Source organism: Hyaena hyaena, unplaced genomic scaffold (genome assembly GCF_003009895.1).
Source record: "Hyaena hyaena isolate Hyena2069 unplaced genomic scaffold, ASM300989v1 scaffold_211, whole genome shotgun sequence".
Lineage (NCBI taxonomy): Eukaryota > Metazoa > Chordata > Mammalia > Carnivora > Hyaenidae > Hyaena > Hyaena hyaena.
Window position 1 is genome coordinate 715501 of NW_024080847.1, and position 20082 is coordinate 735582.

General features: G+C 53.0%; 2 protein-coding genes across 4 annotated transcripts in view; one reads left to right on the forward strand and one right to left on the reverse strand.

Annotated features, from left to right (window-relative positions):
* Positions 1-20082, reverse strand: part of GUCA1ANB (GUCA1A neighbor) — a 65955-nt gene that overhangs the window by 14103 nt on the left and 31770 nt on the right. The gene's annotated exons all lie outside the window — the stretch shown is intronic.
* CUNH6orf132 (chromosome unknown C6orf132 homolog) overlaps positions 3721-20082 on the forward strand; it is a 33537-nt gene continuing 17175 nt past the window's right edge. The window contains exons 1-2 of the mRNA XM_039242670.1: positions 3721-4051; positions 15088-15194. Coding sequence (XP_039098601.1) covers positions 3907-4051; positions 15088-15194 — 252 coding nt within the window. The 5' untranslated portion in view covers positions 3721-3906. The remainder of the gene's footprint in view (positions 4052-15087; positions 15195-20082) is intronic.

Genomic DNA, 20082 nt, shown 5'->3' on the forward strand with positions numbered 1-20082 from the left:
GATTATACTTATCTTGCCCCAAATAGTAGCAAACTACACACACCATTTTGTCAACACTTTATCAGTTTATCTTGAAGATAACTGGACCCAGTCAGCTGACTCATTCTTCTTTAGAGTTGCATTATTATTCCATTGTGTGGACGTGTCATAATTTATTTGACCAGTCATCTTCAGATGGACAACTTAGGTTGTTTCCGATTTTATCAACTGGTCTTTTTTTTTTTTAATTGTTTATTTATTTTTTGAGAGAGAGTGCATTCAGTGGGAGGGCAGAGAGAGGGAGACAGAGGATCAGAGTCAACTCCAGGCTCTGAGCTGTCAGCACAGAGCCCCATATGGAGCTTGAACTCATGAAGCACAAGATCATGACACAAGCCAAAGTTGAAGGCCTAATCGACTGAGCCACCCAGGCGCCCCGCAACTGGTCTTTTTAAGCACATTACACCCTGGCCCACTTTGCTGTGACCTTCTTCCCACCCCCCAGGTCCCAGCTGCGCCCTCCTAAGTCCCGGCAGAGTCCTTCAGGAATCCTGAGCGTGCTCCCCCCATGCTCAAGCCCATCCTGACTGCTGCTCCTCTGAACCTTGTTCCCTTAATCTCCTCTTCATTTACTTCCCCTTTTCCTCTCTCCACGTGTGTCTCTCTCCATTTCCACAAAGACTAAAGCAACTTGAACTCTGATGCCATATCTTTGATTTCTCTGGGTCCCTCACAGCCCACAGGGGGCACACAGCTGTTCTCAGAATACTAGTTACAGAAGTGGAAGTTGCACATGAATGGAGCCACTCCCCGGTGCTCCGCTGGGGCTGGTTCTGGGTAGTAGAGCCCAGAGCTGCCCAAGATGGCAGAGCTTCATGGCTCCAAGATCTCCAAGAAAGAAGCCTCTAAGAAAGTGTGTGTGTCTGGAGCACTTGGGCAGGTTATGATGATGTCCAGGGCATGATGGGGCGTCTGGGGTTCCCTTGTGCCCTCCCTGTGTAGGCAGTGGGAGAAGCCACGATGCGGAGATAGGAGGGTGGAGGGATGGATGGTATGGGTATGTGACCATACCCTACAATGGCTCTTTCCCTTCTCTATTGACATTCTCGCCATGTTCCACAGACCAGCTCAAGTCTCAATTCTTCCAGGAAGCCTTCTTGGACTTCTCCAGCCCAGGCTGACTTCCTCACCTCTGAATTTCTGCTATGTGTATGAATGACACCAGTCACAGTTTGGCACTTAGTCATCGTGGCCTGCCACCTTGAATCACATAACCCTTCCCTTATCTCCCTCAAGGGAGATCTCAAGATCCTTCAAGGTAGAAAGAGGACTTCTGTAATTCTCTTATTTTCCCTTGGACCAGCAAGCCCTCAACCCACACCCAGGCAATTGGGAGAGCCTCCACAACTACCCCTTGAATGAATAGCAGTAGGTTCCATGAGTGCCACGGTGGTGGTGGATGGGGTGGGACAGGGTTGACCACAGGCAAGTCTCCAACCAAAAACCTTTTGGAAACACAAGGTGTTTGGGAACACAGCTTTCTAAAGATGCTCCTGCCCCTCCACCCCCCAACAGTTCATAGTCCCTTCCCTCCTGCTGGGAAATCAATGACCTCATATCCACAAGCCGTGACAGCCCAACTCATCCTGTCCCTTAACCTGGAGCAAGTAAAAAGGACTTTTAAAAAAATGTCACTGTCCTGAAAAACAAAAGCAGGGGGTGGTACTAAATCAGAGACTAAAGGCGCCTGACAAGCAAAGGCAATGTGTGAATCTTGACTGGACTGTGGATTGGAAAAAAAAGAAAGAAATAAAAATGACATTTGGGGGATAACTGGGAATTTTTAATACTTGAGTGTGATAACTGTATCGTGGTCATTTAGGAGAAGGTCCTGATTCTTTGGCAATGGATATTGAAGTATCGGTGTGCGTGGGGAGATGGGCCGCGATATCTAGAAGTTTTCACCTTCAGCAAAGTGAAAAAAAAAAAAGTGTGTGTGGTGTGTGGAGAGAAAGCGCAGAGCGCATGCGCACAAGTGTGACAACCTGGTCACAGTGGGCGAGTCCAGGAGAAACGCGTACAGGTGGTCATTTTACTAGTCTTCCAAATTTTTCAGAATGAAAAGTTGAGAAGGATCACCTCTGGTACTAAGAGCCATGCCATTCCAACTTCTGGGGGACCTCAGGGAAAACATGCCGAATGTCTGTGATTGCTTCACCCCCCCCCCTCTTCCCCAACCCCCTCCTGCTGCCAGGAAGCCTGGAAATCGAACCCCTTGGCCTGGCTCTCCCCTCCTCTCAGCATCTCCCAAGATCCCCCCTGGGGCAGTTAACCCCCCCTCCCCATTTGTCCTCTTAGCACCTTAAAGGGCCACAGCCCTCTCTCCCTGGAGAGTAAACTGAACCCTAAGCGGGCTCAACCCACCCTGAGTTTTATTTTAATTTTTTTTTTTTTTTTAGTATTTTATTTATTTTTGAGAGAGAGAGAGAGAGACAGCATGAGCGGGGGAGGGTCAGAGAGAGACACACACAGAATCTGAAGCAGACTCCAGGCTGAGCTAGCTGTCAGCGCAGAGCCCGACGCGGGGCTCGAACCCACGAACCGCGAGATCATGACCCGAGCTGAAGTCGGACGTCTAACCAACTGAGCCACCCAGGCGCCCCCCACCCTGAGTTTTAAAAACCTCTGTTGACTTAACTCACCTTGAGTTTTTAAAAATTATATTCACCGGGGCGCCTGGGTGGCTCAGTCGGTTAAGCCTCTGACTTTGGCTCAGGTCATGATCTCACAGTTCATGGGTTCGAGGCCCGCGTCGGGCTCTGTGCTGACAGCTCAGAGCCTGGAGCCTGCTTCAGATTCTGTGTCTCCCTCTCTCTCTGACCCTCCCCTGCTCACGCTGTCTCTCTCTCAGAAATCAATTTAAAAAACATTTAAAAAATTATATTCATTTAACTTCATAGAAAAGAAAAAAATAATTTTGAAACGTATTTATTTTGAGAGAGAGAGAGTGCGCCTCCTCAAGTGAGCATTCGCAAGTTGGGGAGGGGCTGAGAGAGAAGGAAAGAGAGCATCTGAGCTATCAGCGCAGAGTCCCTAGGGAAGATTCGAACTCAAGACCCTAGAATCACGCCCTGAGCAGAGATCAAGACAGACACTCAACCGACTGAACTACCCCGGCGCCACCCAAAAAGGCGCATACAAAAAGTACCAAGATTTAGTCGTCTTCCAATTCTCTTTGGAGCTGGGTCACTGTGGATATTTTTTTCACCTTTGTCATCAGATACGGATACTTGTCCATTGCTTCCCCTCCCCCCTTTATCTTTTTTCTGATGGGCGCTTCCTTACATCCGTCGAAGGCTCAGGGCCCACATTCTGGAGGAGCCTGAGAGACCTTCCAACCTGTTGGCTTTGGCCAGCCATTTCCCCAGCGTTGGGCACCCACATTGACCGTGGTCACGAATCTCTTTAGCAGCTGGAAACCTGCCCGCCTCCTCCCTTCCCCGGGAAGAAAAGGGGTGGAGGAGGAGGGCCAGGAGGGGACATGGGGGAGGCCGGCGGCTCGTCTTCCAGGCTGGGCGTGGGCTGGGCGAGGTCCCCAGCCCACCGGGCCGTGCCAACAATGGCCTGTTGTAGAAGAAGGCGGGCAGGAATGCGGCCGGGGGAGTTGGGCGGCGGGGCGGCCGCTGCAGCGGCGGCGGCGGGGCGGGGCCGGGTCTCAGCCGCAGCCTCTTACCTGTCCAGGTAGCTCGCATTTCCAGGCGAGCGGCGGCGCCCGCAGCACCTGTCGCGGGTGCGCGGGGCCGGGAACCCGGCGGCGGACATGGCCTGGTAGAGGCCCCTGGGGGGGACGGTGCGGAGTTCGATCCGGGACGGGGCAGGCCGAGGGGGAGGGAAGGTCCTTCCCGGCGCCGCCGGACCCGAGGCAGCATGAAAAAGAACCAGACGGTGCAGGGCACCTTCAGCAAACTCTTCGGCAAGAAGCACGCCAACCCCCCCAGCACCTCCCTCTACGCCACCAACCCCCCCTGGATTTTCACCCAGGAGGCCCCGGAGGAGGGGATCCGGGACTTCGGTAAGCGCGCCCCGGGTGGTGGCCCGCGGGCCGGGAGGCGGCCCGCGCGGCGGGAAGGGCGGGAGACGCGGCTCCGCGCCGAGGGGAGGAACACGTTGCAACCTGCGGCCGGGCCGATAGGTGCTGCCGGGAAGGGGAGGCGGCGGGGCCTGGCTGTCCTGGGAAAGGGCCCGCGGGGCAGAGGTGCGGAGAAGGAGCGAGGAGCTTGCCTGTCGCAGCAGACACTAGCCCCTGTTCCGAGGTGATCTTTCCGCCACCTCGGTGGAAGTTAGGTCCGTGTTGTTGCCGTCAGAAAGGCTTCCTGGGGTTTGCAGCGCCTACCCAAGCCCTGGCAGCGCTGTTGAGTCAGAAGTGTCCCCTACAGCTGTCCCTTTAGCCCTCACCGTTTCTGCTTCCTCTCTTCCTCTCCCGGCCCAGGTCATAGGCAAAGAGAGGGGGCTGCTCTCTGGGCGCTGAAATTCTGGACTTTGCACAGGGGAGGCGCAGGAAAAATCAACAGAAGCCACGGCTCGCCAGACACCAGTCTGTGCAAGACACCAGAGGCGCTTTCTGGGGTCACAGGCTCTTACCAGGTCGGCCCGGAGCCTGGGGTTGTCTATGGGCTCAGACCCAGGAGCCCAAAATGGGACAGTGGAGGCCAAGAAGTCCCTCCTGATTGCTAGCCCCCCTGAACCCTTGAGTTGGGGTGCTATACCTCTGCAGACACCGGAAAACACTATGCCAGCCCAGCCCAGGGGCTCTGGCTGTGGGTCACCTTATCTTTGCATCTTTTTGCGATTTGCATCCCCTATAACTGAGGGGAAACCAGTGTTTTGGGGACAGGAACTCACTTCTTGTGTATGAGCTGAGCCTCTGGGTCCAAAGACCACCACCGATGACCACTGTAGCTCACCTGCCTTCATTGTTACCCCCGTTACCTTCGCTGACCTTTATGGTTACTGTACCACAACCCACAGAGGGCGTGATAGCCTGGGCCCCCGCTGTTGGATTCGGTTCAGCACCCAGGTTGTCATAGCTGAGACGCAAGACACCTGGACAGGAACGGGACAAACAAGATATCACCTCTTTCTGGCCCAAGGATCTCACACCAGGGAGTAAACAGAGCTAACCATATGCCGTTTAGCCCTGAGTCTTTGCTATAAAAACAGTTATTAGGTACCTAGGAACAGGGAAGAGAGATGACCTCTGATTGGAACTAGCATTTGAGCTCAGAGGTTGTGGGAAGGGCACCCAGCATTTTGCGGCACAAGCAGCAGGAGCGGAGGCTAGAAGGGGCCAAGCGGTTTGGAGCCACAGCTCAGGAACTTACTACCACCTCTCCAAGCCTGTGTCGCAAACACTGACCCCTTGTTAGGCGCAAGGTACCATTCTAAAGTCCTTACGCTGTTGACTTGTCAGACCCTCATCTAGGACTCCCCATCTCGTCGATGACGCAGGTACTATAATTCCTGTTTGTCAGATGGGGAGACGAAGGCACAGCAGGGTTAAGTAACATGCCCAAGATCACACAGCTGTACATGGCTGAGCCAGGATTTTCTTAAGTGTACAAGTCAGTGATTATCAGAAGATTTTCTGAGTTGTGCAACCATCACCACAACTGGGTTTGAGAACACTTCGATTACCCCAAAACTTCCCTCACGAGGCAGAGCCAACATTTGAACCCCGCTGTTGAGGTTGGGCCCCAGAGACCACACTCTTAGTCAGCTTGCTGAATTTACTTAATGGGAGGTGATTCAAGGGTGAATTTGACTTGAGGGGCACCTGCCGGGAACCAGGGACCATGTTTCACGCCACCCCTCGCCCACTCCACTCCTCTCCTAAGGGGAGACCTCAGAAATGCCTCAGACACTTCCCTCTGTTTTTGCCTGCACGGCTCAGGCTGCTGGTGGGGATGGGTCGCGCTGGTGAGAGAAGGGGGGGGGCATTGTGCCCGGCCTTCACCAGCCTAGGCAGGGCTGGAGTGCAGGGGGGCAGCTCCTCCCATCCCCAGGGTGGAGCAGGGCCTCCAGCTGACTCAGCCTGGTTGCACCCTGCATGCAGAAGGGGTGGAAAGCAACGTGCACCCAGCAGGATGGCTCCCCAGTGTTTCCGGGGGTGTTCCCCAGGGTGTGGCCAAGGTCCTCTTCCCTGCTGAACAGGACATGTATTTAGAGTGGGGACAAGCAGGGGCCAGTGTCAAGGATTCCTTGATAGGATGGAGATACGTGACCTGCCCTAGAGTCCTGCTTCTGTCTCTACAGTGAGGGCTAACCACTCCCTGGGCCTCGGTTTTTTCTTCTGTGAAATGGGGATGATGTCCAGACTGTCTACAGAATGGCTGCTTGAGGTTTGTACACGGCAGTGCTTGGAAGACCTTAAAAAGAAAAGCCCTAAAGCAAAGACTGGCAAATTATAGCCCTGGCTCAAATCTGGTCCATGGCCTGTTTTTTTTTTCATAAATAAAGTTTTATTAAAACAGCCGGTCACGCCCATCATTTACATATTGTCTGTCTGCTTTCATGCTACAATAGTATTGTTGAGTAGCCGCAGCAGACACGGGATGGGTCACAAAGCCAAAAATATATTTACTAGCTGGGTCTTTACAGAAAAAAAAAAGATGACTACTGCATGATTTATTATTATCAGGTCATTCCGACCCTGAGTATTTCCTGCCGGTGCCTGCTTCAGCACCTCTTCCGAATACTGCTGTAGACCAGAGGAAACTGAAGCATGAAGCAAGTGGCCATCTCAGGGTCTCAAAGGGCGTGGGATTAGTCTTCTATAGTGTCCCTGAGTCTGTAACATTCTCTGAAGTGCTCACAGCATTCGGCCTTAAAGAGCCGGTGGAATGGAGACCCAGTGTGGAGGTATGCGAGAGGATTAAGGAGTAAGTAGTTGCTCTGTGACTACAGCCATGTGAAAACCTGTTTGCAGAAGGGTAGGCTGGGTTCAGGGGGTAAAATGCAAACAGTCACGTGAAGGTGGTGACCGGTATGTTTTTCTTTAAACAGTTTCCTTAACATATATTCTAATAACTACCAAAAGAGAGTTTCACTTAATGCAAATGCAGTGCTAATTAAGCCTCCAGCCTCCCCTCCAGCCCAACGGGGACCTTTAAAGGCCACACAATTTTGTTTTAAGTGCAGGAGATAGCGAGACAGCAGAGATGTGGATCTTTGCAAATCCCTTGATTAGGGTCCAGCCAGAAAGAAGGCTATCTGACCTCCCTTACCTCTTGGATTAATTAGCCAAGCTTCTTTATTCCCCACCCCACCCCACCCCACGCCAGCAATGGGTCATCCTGTTTGCTGGAGGACTCTATTTCTTGCTTTGTTCCTTTGAATGTAAATTGCTTTTGTCACAACCACATAGGACACTTGTTTAAAACGCAGGTTCCTGGGGTCCTACTCAGGCACACGGAGTCAGAACTGCTGGGCCAAGGGGCCCAGGGTCTGGATTTTTCACCAGCTCTCGGGTCGTTCATTTTGTACAGGGAGACATGAGATTTGTGGGGTTTCCTTCCGTAGGTGGGGCGCGGCTCCTCTCTTTCCCCTTAGGACTTTCTGCAGGTCTAAATAAATGTGGAGGGACAGCAGCCAGCTCCTTGTCCAGAGAACCCTAATGCTCCCTCCCGTGGCTGCGGATTCCAACATCCCTCTGGGGCCCCCTGACCTTGTGTCTCAGGCCAGACTAAAAGGTAGGAAGCCATGAACCCCAGGAGCTGAGTACATATTTCCTGCCTGGGTCAGGCTGGCACCAGGCACCCGAGAGCTGACTTGAGAGCTGACCTGCGCCTTGCAGGGGTGTGAAGGAGACTGTTGTTTACTCCCGTCCCCTGGAGGCTTGCTGTAGTTTGCTGGCAGGTCAGGGCGCACGTGTGCGCGCGCACGCACACACACACACACACACACACACACACACACGCCCATTATATAAGCTCCTCTTGTCCCTGTGGTTCAACTCCAGAAAGCCCGGCCCTCCCTTGACCACGGCAGACCAGCCACAGGGGCCCCTTCTCTCCCAGCCAGTGAATTAGTAACAATAACAATAATGTCATCGTTATTATTATCATCAGTTATTTACTGAAGCAGGCGCTATGCGAAACACTACCTCTGTTTTCTCAGTTGAGGAAAAACAGAAAGCTCAGATAGGTTAAATGACACAAAGTCATTTCAGCTCAGGGCAGCTCAAATAGGAAAGCGCATCCAGTCGTCTGGGACCTTGTTAAGATCGGATTCTGACGCGATAGGTTCAGGATGAGGGGACTGCATTTCCAGTAAGTCCCCAGGCCGCCGAGGTGCCGCCCTCTCCAGGCCCCCATCCCCAAGGCCCCTCCCTCTCTGACCCCCCTCCTCTGCCTGTGGCTTCCTGCTCCAGCCCAGCCCAACCTTCTGCGTCCCCACTGCCCTTGGACATAGGCCTCTCTCTGGTGCCTGGGTCAGGCCTGCTGGGACTTGCTGGGACAGACTGGCCTTTTCAGGCTCCTGTCACGTGGACCTGTTAATTAGCAAGGAAGGGCCTCATTAACGTCATTTGTGGGTTACATTTGTGGGGCCCACCTGTTGCTTCCCTGAAAGGCTGGAGGTCCTTCGTGGCCAAGGATCAGATACCTCACTTCAGTGGGGTGGAGGGGGGTCTGTTTTGGAGTTCTGGATTATTCTGTGGCAAAGCAACAAACGCCCTCAGCCACAGCCCGCACCCTTCATAAATCTCTGGGATTAGACCCGTGGCCAGTATTCTCGGGGCCATCTGGGGGCTCCTGGCAATTTGGAGCCACACACCATCACCCCAGCCTTCCTCTTCTGCAGCTCCTTTCCCTCCTCTGATTTGGGAGGCTTCCTGCAACATAGGAGTAATGATCCCCATTTGACAGTTGGGTAAACAGGCTGAGAAAGTGCTCAGAAGTCCTCTGGTAATACATGGGGGAGCTGTGATGTGACCCCAGATCTGGTACCTAGGTCCCTTTATTTCCTCTAGGGGCACTGCATTTTGAACCTCTGGGAAACAGGAGACAGAGGCAAAAGATTGCTGGATCCCTGCATTATTTTCCTGCTGTACTGGCTGTGTCCAGAGGGATTCTAGAGTCAGGCTGCCTGTGCTTGAATCCTCGCACCTTTTGCTCACCAGCTGTGGGACTTCAGGCAGGGACTGAACCTCTCTGAACCTCAGTTTTCTCATCCACAAAATGGGAATCATAAGAGCGCCTCCCCCAAGGCTTTTGAATGGGAATGTAGAATCATGCCTAGCTTGTAAGACATACTTAATAGATGTTAGACACTTGCAGTTTTATTAATTTTCTCTGTAGTTTGGACTTATCTGGGATTTGGGGAAAGAGCGGAATGGTGGTCCCAAACCTTACCTCCATCGAGATCTCTGGGCAGCTTTGGGGCCAGGGAAGGAAGGCCATTTTACCTGGCTCTCAACCCTGAGCTCTGTGAGCAAAAACATGCCAAAGAGCCAGTGAGAGTCTGCTCCTTTGGGCAAGAAGGGAAGAAAAGGAGGGATGGGAGGGAGGCAGCAGCTGTGCTCAGCCCACAGCTTCCCCAAAGCTGGCCACCCCACCTCTATCCCGCTGAGTGTGTGTGCACACACGCGTGCACACGCACACGCGCGCGCGCGCACACACACACGATGAGAACCAGTTTGAGGAGAGGCAGAAAGCCATGTGCATATGTAAAGCGCTGCATCATTTGGGCCCGGAGCCTAGTGCTACAAGTCAGGCACCTTGCTTGGGTCCTGGCACCACTATGCTCTATGACCTTGAGCCAGCCCCACCCACTCTGGGTCTTCCATATGCAAAGAGCAACCCCAAATGTCTGGACTCAGAGTTCTCAACGAGAGAGCGAAGGGCCACCCTCTCCGTGGCTGTCACCCATGGATACAGGTATTTACCCTTAATTTGCCAGAGATACAACCTGATTCAAGCTCAGAGCCAATGCCTTGGTAGAGGCAGCTAAGGTCGGGCAGAGGGAGTGCAATGATCATAGCGATGGTGATGATGATAGCAATGGTGACGACGATGATGATGGTGACAGGCGGCTCTCAGTTACTGAGCAGAAATGATCTGCTAGGCGCTGTGCCAGCCTGTTACACCGCTCATCTGTCATTCAGCCTCACCGCAGCCCAGCCGGGGGGAACCATTACTCACATTTGCAGAGATGAGGAAGCTACCTCAGAGAGCCTGAGTAGCATGACCAGGACCCCACAGTTAATAAGTGATGGAGCAGGGGCCGGACTCCTGTTCAGCTGGGCACTAACCCCGCAGCCTGGACCCCACACCACCCTGCCTTCCCTCCCAGCTGAGGAGCTGTGGCCTGAGTGTCTCCTTGCCTTGCCTTGGCCTCCTCGGAGCCCAGGCAGCCTCAGCCACAATGTAAATTTCCTTCGACCCAACAACAGGGTGGGAGTCTCCTGGGGGGGGCTATGGAGAGGGGAGCTGCCGTCCCCAGGCTGATGTCTGAGGGGAACTCTTCCTGCTGAAACAGGTGTGGCCACCAAGAGTTATTTTTGAACCAGGTTTTTGGATATTGGGCGGTTTTTATGTGAACTCAAATCCTTGAGGAAGTGTAGATGAAAAGCTGCCTTTGTTTCCCGTCAATCTGTGAGAGAGAAATGTAACCAAATGCAAAGGGATCCTGTGTACAATCCTGTTAGAGAGAGGCTTTCATTTGGTGGGAAGCTGGGACTGTTTTAATGATGGAGTTCGGGCCCTGGAGGCAGAGGGGAATTTCCTCCTTTATCACTCCAGTCTCTTCAGAGGAGTTTGCCAGACGCAGAGGCGTGTTTGTATCTGGACAGGGCTGTGGTCCACCTGGGCCTCAGGCTCTGCTCAGAACCCTGCTCCCAGGGTCCCGCAAGGCTTCCTGGCTACTGGAATTGCTCCCGGGGTTTCCCAAAGGTGCCCCCTTTCTCTGGAAGCTTCCATAATGGCTCTCTCCACTTCCCTGGCTTCTGAGTCCCGCTGGGATGTTCCTCAGGTGTGTCTCCGGGCTGTGACCTCCGCGGTCCCCAAGGGGAATCGAGTAAAAAGACAGACAGAGGGAGCTTCCAGGTTTCAGTGTGGACAAGACACTAGGATGGCATCTTTTCTTATTGAGCACGTTCATCGTGTCCTCAGAGGACAAGTCGTCCAGCCTCCTCTTTCAGACTCCCTTCACCTCGTCGCTTTCCCTTCCTTCTTGAAGAGGTGGCCTGGCCCTCTATCTGGTCAATGGAGGAAGGGGCTGCTTCTCAGGAAAGCCCACTCGAGCATCCCCGATGCTGTGGTTAGAGCCGAGTTCCTTTACTTCCATAGGAAAATCCCCCAAGCTGGACTCTATTGTCCTTCTTTTTAGTTTGGACCTTGATCTTGAGGCTTGGAAAGTCCTAGCCCTGACCTTGAACTCGTGGAGGACCTAGCTCATGGTGGTGGCCACTCTGGCTTCACCTGCTGGCGTGCCTTTACCAGGCAGGAACTGAGCCCAGGTATGAAGGGCCAGGGAAAGTCTGTCCGATTCTAGCCACAAACCCCCCCTTTTTTTTTTCTTAAAACAACATACATTGATTATCTTAAGTTCTGTAAGTCAGAAGTCTGACAGTGGTCTCCCTGCTAACATTCTTTTTTTTTTTTTTTAATGTTCATTATTTTTGAGAGAGATAATGACAGAGTGCAAGCAGGGGAGGGGCAGAGAGAGAGGGAGACATAGAATCCGAAGCAGGCTCCAGGCTCTGAGCTGTCAGCACAGAGCCCGACACGGGGCTCGAACCCACAAACCGCGAGATCATGCGTGGAGCTGATGTCAGACGCCTAACTGGCTGAGCCCCCCAGGCGCCCCTCCCTGGGCTAACATTAAAGTGTCTGCAAGGCTCTGTTCCTTCCTGGAGGTTGTGGAGGGGAGCCTGTCTTCTCAGTCTTTCCAGCTTCGAGAGGCCGCCTGCATTCCTTGGCTTGCGGCCCCTTCCATCTTCAAAGCTGGCAGTGGCCGGTGGAGTCTTTGCCACATCACACCACGCACTCTGCTTCTGTCACCACACGTCCCACCCTGAACCCCAGGCACACTTCTGAGAACTGGGGAAGCCACGTGGATTTCCAAGAAGCGCCCCAGTCCAGCACTTGCCTCTGATCCGTTTTCCAGAAAATAACTGTATTTTTAGAAAGGGATCCCCCTGCTGAAAACAACCCCAGACAGAGCCAACAGTGCCTCCCGGTCAGGGCTGAGTCATGGGATCTGTGAGGTGGCGTTAGAGCCATGGAATCTATGAGCTGGTTTGAGCGTCTGTGCCAGAGCCCGCGTGGGGGTCGGATTGGGCTCTGCCCTGGGCTGGGCATGGCGGGGGGCAGACTGCTTCAGCTCCTGCCCCACCCCCGAGCTGCTCCCTGGTAACAGCCAAGCCCCCCTTACCGTCACATAGCCCCCTGCCCCTTACAGTCCATCCTCCCATCCACACCCAGTACCTGCAGGATTAGGATTCCCCACTCTGGAAGCGGTGCATGGAACTGTTCAGAGATCAGCCCTGGAACCGAAACCCCCGCTTCACCACTTACTGTGAGGCTTTGGGCAAGTTATTAGACCTCTCTATGGCCCAGTTTCCTCACCTGTTAAATGGGGGTGAGGATTGTACCAATTGCATGGAACTGTTTTTAAAATTGAATGAATGAGGGGCGCCTGGGTGGCTTAGTCAGTTGAGCGTCCGGCTTTTGCTTACGTCATGATCTCACGGTTCGTGGGTTCGAGCCCCGCGTCAGGCTCTGTGCTGACTGCCAGCTCAGAGCCTGGAGCCTCTTTCGGAGTCTATGTCTCCCTCTCTCTCTGACCCTCCCCTGCTCACGCTGTCTTTCTCTCTCCTAGAAATAAATAAAAAAAATTAAAAAAAAAAATTGAATGAATTAATAATGTGCAATACACTTAGAACAGTGCCAGGCCCATTAAGATTGTTCAGTAAGGGGCGCCTGGGAGGCTCTGTTGGTTAAGCATCTGACTCTTGGTTTTAGCTCAGGTCATGATCTCACGGTTTGTGGGTTCAGGCCCCGCATCGGGCTGGGTGCAGAGCCTGCTTGGGATTTCCCTGTCACCCTCTCTCTACCCCTCCCCTGCTCATTCTCTCTCTCTCTCCGTCTCTCTCTCTCTCTCTCAAAAATAAAAACATTTAAAAAAATAAATAAAATTGCTTAATAAGTTTTACCTAGTATTATGTTTTTATTTAAAAAATTTTTTTACATTTATTTTTGAGAGACAGAGAGAAACAGAACATAAGTGCAGAGAGAGGATGAGACACAGAATCGCCAGCAGCACAGAGCTTGACACGGGGCTAGACAGTCAGCCTGGCAGCCATGTCACACACGTGGAATTTAGGATTTTGGTGTCCACACAGAGCTATCTAGGGAATGTCCCAGGAGATCCTAGTGGCAACACCCATATTCTCGGAAGCCAGAGAGAATCAGGCGGGCTTTAGTGGTGGCTGTTGAGTTTTCCCATTATCTCTACTTCTGCGGTTTCTGATTGGGCCACATCTGCACACTTATCTCTCCTCTTCTTCCCCCACCTGCTCCCTGGTGTCTTGATCTCGGGTCTCAGGTGGGGAGCCTGGTCGGGAATAGACAGCTATGTCTGCCTGGAGGGCTCGGGGCAGGGCATTTCTGGGAACCGGTGTTTCTGTGACGTGCATGCGGAGCGCACAGAGAACTCACCATTTTGGCCCCTGTTAGGACGTGGAGAACCTTGAGTGTACCAGCCGCTCTCTGCTGGATAGGATGGCATCCAGAGGGCTCTGCATCCAGTCCCAGTTCTCAAGAGGCTTTATGTCACATTCAAAACCCAGATCCTCACATAGAGACAAGGCTATGGCTCTAGGTGTTGGAATCTGGGGTGAATGTAGGCTGATCTCGGGACCCCCTCCTGAGAAGCCCAGTCTTTCTTGAATAAATCTTTTGGCTTTCTTGCAATTTGTTCCTAAAGTCACATGCAAAGGGAAAAGTAATCACGATTTGTTCAATGTTCCAGTTACAGGATTCTGGTTGCTCAGGATTTTGACCTTTCTTCTCTGTTCCCTTTGGCTATGAAAGGAACAGAAATGGTGCCCCGTTAAATGGGTGACAGCATTCCTTGCCCATGACCAACAGAGTAGGGGGTCCACAGGGACCCCTGCTTCTAGGAGGTGACAGTGTGAACCTGGGACAGGATGTGAAATCCTTGTTGATGAGCATGAAGGGTCATGAGGAAGATTGGTTGAGAAAGTATGAAGGGCCTCTCACACCCTCCCCACTACTGTAGAAACAGCCCAGAACACAGACCCGGAAACTAGAGGAAGAGAAAGTTCTTTACGTTGTCTTTCTACAGGGGAAGGCACCGTGTTTGTTGAACACTTACTATCTATTGTCCACAATAACTCCTCATAACAGTCCTGTAAGATTGGCACTAACATCACTCCCATTGTACAGATAGGAAAACTGAGGCCCAGAGAGCTTAAACACCACTGCCAGAGAGTGGCCGAGCTGGGATTTGTACTAGGTCACATGCGCCCTACTGTCCCCCTCTTTCTGCCCTGCCCTCGGTGGTTTGGGGGCTTAAGGAAATCTTGTGTGAGAAGAGTCCAGAAGGTGGGTTGCTGGGGCCTCTGGGGACAGCAGGTGACCTTACCTGCTCTGCTTGTTCCAGATTAGAAGTTCAAACACTTGAGAGAAAAGCCACCTTGTGTTCCTCTCTCGCTCAGTGATAAGCTTTGGCTGGGGCATTGGCCATGTTCTTGGGGCCCCTAAAATGGGGACAGCTTGTGGAGGTGTAGATTCAGGAGCTGCAGAGGGGGGTCAGCAGGGACGTGCTGCTGGGGACTGAAAGCTGGGAATGCTCGCTGCAGGACACCCCAAGAAAAGGCTCCCCGGAGTCCATCCCAACCTGCCTTCCTGTGGCCCCATTAGCACCCACCCCACCGGCAGGATCTTGTTACGTAAGAGGCGCCGGGCTGAGTCAGATGGGCCAAGCGCAGGCCCTGGCTCTCAGCCCTCGGAACTGCGGGGCAGGCTGACTCAGTTGTCCCACATGCCTTTGATCTCCAGCTCACGCTGCACTTGTCTCCTCCAGGTGGGATCTATTATGGAGACAATCGGTTTGACTCTGTGAGTGAGTCGGGGACAGCCACACTGAAAGCTCGGCCCAGAGTTCGGCCCCTGCTGACCTTCCTCCCACTGGTGAGTAGGGTTCTGCGCTGGGCTGTGGGGGTGTGGGGGTGTGGGGGTCTGCTCTGGACGGGCCGTCTCGGCTGCCACAGGCGAGGCAGCCCCACCTGCCCTGATCCAAGTGGACATCAGCTTCGTGCTCTGTCCATTCTCTTCCTTCCTGCTGCCAACCCAGGGTGGCTCCTGGGAGGAGGCGTGGCTGAGATTCATGACAGGAAGGCTGAGATTGGGGCGGGTGGGTCTGCTCACCCCCTGTTGAAACCCAAGGAGAGGTTATGGGGAACTTGTGTGCAGCAGCAACTCAGCAACGGGTACCTCTAGCTAAGCAGGATTCGTATTCATGTTCTGCAAGCATCGACCACTGCCTGCTGCGTGGGAGCCAGTGCGTTGGATGGAGGCATGCAGAGATGACCGAGCCGGCCCTAACAGCTCTCAGGGAAGGACACGAATGAGTAAACAGACTGTTGGAACATAGGTCAGAGAACAGGCAGCCAATCCAGCCAAAGGGGTGGTCAGGAGGACTTCCTGGAAGAGGGAACACCTGAGCTGTCTTAAAGGACAAATAGCAGTGACCCTTGGGAGAAGGGCATTTGGGAGAGAATTGTTTGTGGGTCTGAAATCGCAGGAAACTAAAAAATCCCTTCTGGAGCCGTGATTGGGCTCTTTTTCTTTTTCTTCTTCTTCTTCTTCTTTTTTTTTTTTTTTGTTAAGGGAGATAGATTCCAAATAACTGCTGCCTGTTTTTATTTGCTGTGATACACATTCCTGGGTTTTCTGGGACAGTGGAGAGCAGCACTGTCCAATAGAAATAAAACGCGAGCCCCATAGGTCATTTTAAATTTTCTAGCAGCTGCACTGAAAGTAAAAGGAAATAAGCAAGATTCATTTTAATAATATATTTTACTTAATCCAATATATTCAAAAGATCATCATGTCAACATTTAATTGGTGTTAACAAATACTACTGAGATGTTTTACGTTCATTTTTTTTGCACTAAGTCTTTGTCCTGATGTACTGCACTTAGAACATGGGGAACCTGGGTGGGTGGCTCAGTTAAGCCACCACTCTTGGTTTCCCCTCAGGGCATGATCTCACGGTTTGTGAGTTCGAGGTCTACGTCAGGCTCTTTGCTCTCAGCGTGGAACCTGCTTGGGATTCTCTCTCTCTGCCCCTCCCTGGCTCATGCACACTCTCTCTTTCAAAATAAATAAATAGGGGCGCCTGGGTGGCTTAGTCGGTTAAGCGTCAGACTTTCACTTGGGTCATGATCTCGCGGTTCGTGGGTTCGAGCCCCGCGTCGGGCTCTGTGCTGACTGCCGGCTCAGAGCCTGGAGCCTGTTTCAGTCTGTGACTCCCTCTCTCTCTGACCCTCCCTTGCTCACGGTGTCTCTCTCTCTCTCCTAGAAATAAATAAAAAATATTAAAAAAAAAATTAAAAAAAAACAAAAACAAAATAAATAAACCTAAAAAAAAAAAGAATATGTGCATCCCAGTTCTGACTAGTGACATTTCTCTGTGGCCAGAGGCAGCCCAGGTCTAGAGTCTAAACAGTCAGCCCCCCATGTATTCGAGGTTCACTCCTGTCTGTCAGGCCTGGCTCCTGGTTAGGATATTACCACCGGGGACCATGAGGATTCCTGCCACGGAGACTAATAAGGCATCTGATCGCTAACATTTCCTGGCCAGCTACCTCTCTCTCCATCACCTGATTTTTTTGGTTTTGTGCAACCTCACCAACCCGACCCTGAGACTCTCAATGGGAGAGACCGCATCTTATATCCTCCTTGCTGCATCCCCAACGCCTGTATGTGGAGGGCTGAGCACACAGACCTCTGGGAATACAACTTTAGGTAATTTATTTTCTGCAACGTGTGGACGTTACAGACAAATATAGCAAGTGCAACACCACCAACAAAAAGGTATAAAGCAAATGAGTCAGCCTCTATGTTTCCAGAGATGCATAAAACTGTTTACAGAGGTCATTGCCTCCATAAATGCAGATGAAATAATTTTGGGATTTTCCGTTGCTGACGGTGAATTAGATCCTCTCCCCTCACCTAGCCGCAAGACACATACTCAGAATTACGGTGGTGTGGGCCCAGGGCTGATTGTTAAAATACTGAAATTAACGGCTGTTGCCCTTGAGTGGCTCCAGCCATTAAGGGGTTAGTACATGCTGAGCACTCAGTTTGTTCTGATTGGCTGAAATCCTCTACCCGGCCCACCCACTTCCAGCCCCTTCACTAATAAGGGTGTGTCCCAGCCTTTCTGCCCGCCTCTCTTCTCGTTTGGGCCCTGGCGGGAGGGAGGGAACTACCCCAGCTGAGCGGAAGGCTGGTGGGGGGTGGGGTGGGGGAGTTGATGGAGGGCAGGAGGAGGGGGAGACCCTGGAGTGGGCTTGGCTGGCTGGTCAGGCCCGGAGATCCAAGACTGCGTTCTAGGGGCCAGTCCTCCAGGCAAGCCTAAGTCAATCAGGAGATGGGCGGGGGGCGGGGTGGGGGGGTCTCCCCAGCAAATCCACACCCCCTTGCTGGTGAGGACAAGAGAATGAAAGGCATGAATTGACGACAGAAAAGGTCTCATCGGGCCCACACCAGCCTCGTTTCACAGAGGCAAGAATTCAACCCCAAAAGTGGAAGTTCATTCCTCCCCTTGAGTCCCAGCTGAAGGTCCCATGGCCACGTAATCGTGGCCAACCCGCACGGAGCACTTAGTGTGTGCCAGGCATCGTTCCAAGTGCCTCAGGTGTGTTAACGGAGTCAACAGAGCCAACCTAACAGGAAGGCGCTGTTATTAATTCCCATTTTACAGATGGAGAATTGGAGAGCAGAATGGGCAAGTAACTTGCTTAGGGTCACACAGCTCATGAGTGGCCAAGCTGAGATATGGAGCCCCACAGCGGGGCTCCAGGATTCAAGTTCTATTCAGGGCATCCTATTCTCCCCTCCACTCACAATCTAGAAGTTTTTTTCTCCTCTCCCAACACCAGTCTGCAGATGCACCTACATCCCTCCCCTGCCTGCCTCTCTGGGGCCTGCTGGACACCATGGGCTCTTGCCTCTTTGGGGTCACCGACTCCCTGGAGGCCTCGGGTGGGCTGGAGACCAGGCTATGGGCCACATATCTGCAATTCTGCTTACAATTTCAGAAGAGGCCCCTGTCGGGCCCCAGGAAGCCCACATATGATGAACCTTTAGATTGGGACCTCTTGACCTGAGGGCTTGTAACCTGGGGACATCCCGGTGCTCCTGATTCAGGTCACAAGATAACAGAACAGCCTCAACATCTTTCATCATCTGCTCCTGGATTGAGGGGCACCCAACTTCCCTCCCTTAGGCTCTGAGCCAGTCCTCTGCTTTCCTCCAGCTGGGACAGGAGGCTTCGAGAATGAGAAACAGGAGGACAGAGGTCCCTGGGGGTGTGGGGTTCACACACAGATGCACACGCATGCACAGCCTGCCCCCACAGCCCCGCCAGGCAGAGGTGGGTGGGGAGCTCGGCCTGACACTGGCCTGGCCAGGCGGGCCTCACCCCTCCCTAGCCTCCCTTCCCATACTCAGGGAGCACCTCCCAGGCCGGGCTACCCCTGGGCAGGGGAGGCGCGAGGCAGAGAAACCAGGTGACAGGCCAAGCAAGGCCCAAGCTCTTCCTGGAGCTCCCTCACTCTACTTGAGGTGGAAGGGCCGAGAACGAAGGAATACTTTCTCAGGCAGCTGGCAGCCAAAGGCCAGCTATGAAAAGCACCTCCGGATCCCTGGGTGACTGGGATGGGACCCAAGTGATCCTCGAGTAGCTGGCAACACTGGTCTGGGCTCCGCCACCGGGCTGCAGGGTGGCTGAGGGCCAAGCCCTGCCTCTCCCTGGGCCTCTGGCTCCTCACCCGTTAATAGGGGTTATACATACACATGGTCCTTCGGGGGCTCCCCCACCATGACTTGCTGTGTTAAAGTAACTCCTAATGGAGATGCAAGAGGCCCCCCACAAGAAGCCAGGCCCCTCACAACACGTGGACCACTGGTTGAGCTCCGCTTCTACTGTTCAAAAGGGGTGGGTCTTCCAGCCACCACGCTTCTGGCTCTGATTGCCCTGAGCTAGCTGGGTCAGAATCACCAAACTTCAGGGGCACCTGGGGGGCTCAGTCCATTAAGTGTCCGACCTCGGCTCAGGTCATGATCTCATAGTTCGTTTGTTCTGGCTCCACACTGGGCTCTGTGCTAACAGTGTGGAGCCTGCCTGGGATTCTCTCTCTCTCTCGGTCTCTGTATTCCCCTCCTGCATTTGCGCTCACTCTCTGTGTCTCAAAAAAAAAAAAAAAAAAAATCACCAAACCCCAGAACTGGGGAGGACCTTGGCACTCATCAGAATGAGAAAACCTAGGTCACCTGGGTGGCTCAGTCAGTTGAGCATCCGACTTTAGCTCAGGTCGTGATCTCTTGTTCATGGGTTCAAGCCCCGCATCAGGGTCTGTGCTGACAGCTCAGAGCCTGGAGCCTGTTTTGGATTCTGTCTCCCTCTCTCTCTCTGCCCCTCCTCTGCTCGCTCTCCATCTCTAAAAAATAAGTTAATTAATTAAATGTTTTTTTAAAAAAGAGAAAACTGAGGCCTGGGGAGGGGAGGGCCCTGCGTAGGTTACACAGCTCAGTAGAGGCAGAAATGGGACCTGAGCCAATCCAGTCCAGGACTGGACCCCCCCAATCCAGTCCTGTCCACACCCCCACGGGCCTGGGCTGAGTGGAGGAAGGATCCTTTGTGTCCCCTGACTGCTACCCCTGAGGGGAGGCCAGACCCAGGGCTCGAACCAGAACGGTGCCCAAGCTTTCCAGAGCTGAGCTGATCAGACAGCCAGTAGCGGGAAGCATGTCCTTCTCTCTGGGGCTCCCTCTTGCCCTCCCCTCGTCT